The sequence below is a fragment of the Cyprinodon variegatus genome, unplaced genomic scaffold, assembly GCF_000732505.1.
Source record: "Cyprinodon variegatus isolate N-32 unplaced genomic scaffold, C_variegatus-1.0 Scaffold860, whole genome shotgun sequence".
NCBI lineage: Eukaryota > Metazoa > Chordata > Actinopteri > Cyprinodontiformes > Cyprinodontidae > Cyprinodon > Cyprinodon variegatus.
In genome coordinates, this window is record NW_015151313.1 from 2200 (window position 1) to 5631 (window position 3432).

Consider the following 3432-nt stretch of genomic DNA (forward strand, 5'->3'; position numbering starts at 1 on the left):
TAATGGTCACTAAAATGTTTTTAAGCTCAACATGTCCAGTATTAAAATTCAAAACCTTTATTTACAAATATGCTCTGTTTTTTGCGAAGTGGATCAGCCAATCCTGCTCGCGTATGCAAATTAGTCATGTGCTTTTTTCGCAGTTAATAACACGGGCAACGCAGAACAGATTGCGTGAAGACAGCAGGTCTTCACTCCTGTTTGTGGACCTTAACGGACCTCCTCTGGACTAATTCAGCCCATTTCCATTCGTCAGAAGCTGGATTAAAGCAGGACGTGCTTGCATGAAAGAGAGAGACAGACAGTCTTTGTGCATGTGTGTGTTTTCATAGACTGTCTATTCAGGCTCTTGCCCGCTCCACCAGATTCACAGAAAGCTTCATCCACCAAGCTGTCAGGAAGCTGAACCCCCCCTCAAAAAAAAAATCACTCTGGACAAACTGTCTCCTGCACTACTATTAATGCTATATTTATTTACTGTTCTTTTGCACTGTTACTGTTACAAATGCTATATCTTACATAATTGGTAATAATAATAATTTTTCTGCTGCCATTACCATCTGGCTTTTTGCACTAGCATAAGTATTGCATATTTTATATTATTGTACATTTTATATTTTATTGTGAAATTGAATGTTTAAATTTTATTATTAGGAACTGATCTTATCTGTTGTGCCTGTGCACTTTATCGGTTTCACTGTTGGTGAATGAGAAACGTCCTCTCCAGTCCGTATGTCTGGTGAATCTGAAGAATTGACATTAAAGCTGACTTTGACTTTGAAATATTGAGAAAATTTAGATCGGTATTGCGCAACAATCGGGAGATGGGTACCCCCCCAAATATTGACAGGTATTTCGCACACTGTCCAAAATCATTATCCTACCTCCATTCCTGTCATCACATAGTGGGAAAACACAAAGTTGCTTCATATCATAGTGTCAGTAATTATGCAAAAGCTGCTTAAGTGGGTATAAATACAGAACATCTCAGACATTCAGTCATCAAACTGACCAGATCAGAGCAAATCTGTGATTGAATTGTTTCAACCTGTCCAGCTCTCCTAACATGAAGACGTTCACCGTTGCCATCGCTGTGGCCCTCGTGTTCACTTTTATCTGTATCCAGGAGAATTCAGCTGTCACTGCAACTGAGGTGACGGAGGTGCTGACTGATGATGGAACACTCACTGCAGACCATGACATGCCAGAAGAATCCTGGAATGTACGTTAAGATTTTTAGTCCACTGCTTTGAAAATAATCTCAGAGTCAAAATAGGTTTATTAACAAAAAGTTATTACTCTTTTCACACACAGGCGCAGTATGACTCGGTCCAGATGCGGCGCCGTCGTTGTCGCTGCCGTTTCTGCTGTGGCTGCTGTCCAAACATGATCGGCTGTGGAACCTGCTGCAAATTCTGAGGAGTCCTGGCACCAGCCTGCAAACACTTAAACCATTACAGAGATGTATTTATTTCACAGATAAAGTAGTTCTGCTGTTTAAATTGTTATGTCATTTGAATAAAAATAATATTCTGATTTGACTTGTGAACAATTTTTCACAATAAAAGTAATTCTTACCAGCAAATGTGTGCAGTTTTTCTATATAAATCACCTACTGTAGGCCTCGTTGTTTATCACTAAAAGACAATTAAAATCAGTTGCTTCAAATTCTATCTTGTGAAATGTGCTATATAAATAACATTTATCATATCAGTCTTACAGTATGTATGTGTTTATACTATAAATAGTATATATAAAGAAAGAGTAATTGTAAGAGGCTGTAAAATTAATAAGTATGGAAGCTATATGCAGATTATACAGGAAAGTTAGGATATGGATTTTATATACATATGATAAATAAGCGGATAAATAAATGGATAAATAAATTATGACAAATAATAGATAATAGGTCCTTAGTAAGTATTTCAAACATGAACATGTGTGGGTGTATTGTTTATGTCAGCTATTTTACGACAAATTTTTGAAAAGACCCGCCCTCTCCATTGGGTTGTTGATGCACGACCCCATTTCTCCTTGTTTTACTAGTGATTTGAGATGGATTTCTCTAAATAGCATACCAAACTTTACCTGTCGAGTACAAACACTTTGCAACTGAGGCATTAGTGGGAAGCCAACTTGTGCTTTCAGTGTACGCCATCAAGTGAAAGAATCTCCCCAAAACACTCTGGTCTTGTTTCTCTTTTCTGAGGCCTTTCTTCTCATACACTTTGTAGACTCTTTTCTTTTACGACCCCTGGCTATTTTCAAATAACCTCGGTAAAAAAGGTGAGCTTCAGGCCCCGTATACACACCGCCGAACCCTGGCCTAAACGCACAAATTTTTCACCAAACCAGCCTTTCATCCACACGAAGCCGGCGTTTCGGAAGTCTGTAAACGATCTTTTTTTTATTCAGCCTTCAGAGTGGGAAGATTCTGATACGCTGTTTTCGCGTTTCCATCTTTAAGCTCTAACCGCATTTTTTTTTTACACGCATGCGTCATAGCGTCGCCTCTAAACACGCAATATCTCCAGGAAGAACAGAGCAATATCGACGACATAGTTCAGCACCTGAATTTGACTTAACCACGAAAATGGACCCGCAGGGCAACCATGTATAAATATTAGTGCGCATGCCCAACATTTCGTTGCTTATTTTTGCTTTGGCACCACAGCGCCACTTACAGGCCTGGCATACATTTTGCAGCGTTTTCATGCATTCGTGTGGACGATCACATTTATTTTACGTCTCCGTCTTTAAGACAAACGTTTTGGAAAATATTATCGTTTCGTGTTCGTTTTGACTTCGTGTGGACGGGGCCTCAATGACTGACTGAAACTGACAATTAGTAGGACCACTTACAGTATTTAGATGATTCACCCGGAAAAATTACATCCTCCACTATACCCTTAAGTTTAGAAGTATGGTCTGTGTATGAGTGGGAGATTGCATGCAATCAAGGTCCAGGTGCCTCCCATTCGCAGTGTCCAGTATTTCTCATCAGTCATTATTGGTCTTCCACTTGATCTCGGCATATGTTGGTGTAAGTGTGAGCTGTTGTAACCTCCAGATGTGAAGGTGAGAGTTTTAAGCCTGTTTATGCTTATTTTAATGCAAAAAGTGAATTGTTTTATAGTTGTTCTGTTGTGTTACTGAATTTGGCTAATGCAGACAGCAAAGCAGGGGCTGAAATCACCGGTTCAAAGACTGAAGACATATAGGCTGGTTTTTAAATAATTTATTTAGAAGTATTTTAGGTATGTGGTAGAAACAGAGTGATTGTAAACTAAACACTGCAAGAACACCAAGGCAACCTTACAATTTAATGCTTACAATACAATAGATGAAATTTGCAAGATTTAGGAAATATATTCTATTTATTGAAAATACCAAAAAGGCAATATGTTAATGTTTCTTTAAAGATAGTATAAA

At 38.4% G+C, this 3432-nt stretch overlaps 1 protein-coding gene across 1 annotated transcript; it reads left to right on the forward strand.

The window, feature by feature from the left end:
• Positions 1-205: 205 nt before the first annotated feature.
• On the forward strand, positions 206-1521 carry LOC107099332 (hepcidin-like). Its single transcript, XM_015397408.1, has 2 exons — positions 206-1222; positions 1315-1521. The coding sequence occupies exons 1-2, from the start codon at positions 1067-1069 to the stop codon at positions 1417-1419; spliced, it is 261 nt and encodes an 86-aa protein (XP_015252894.1). The 5' UTR covers positions 206-1066; the 3' UTR covers positions 1420-1521.
• Positions 1522-3432: the final 1911 nt, after the last annotated feature.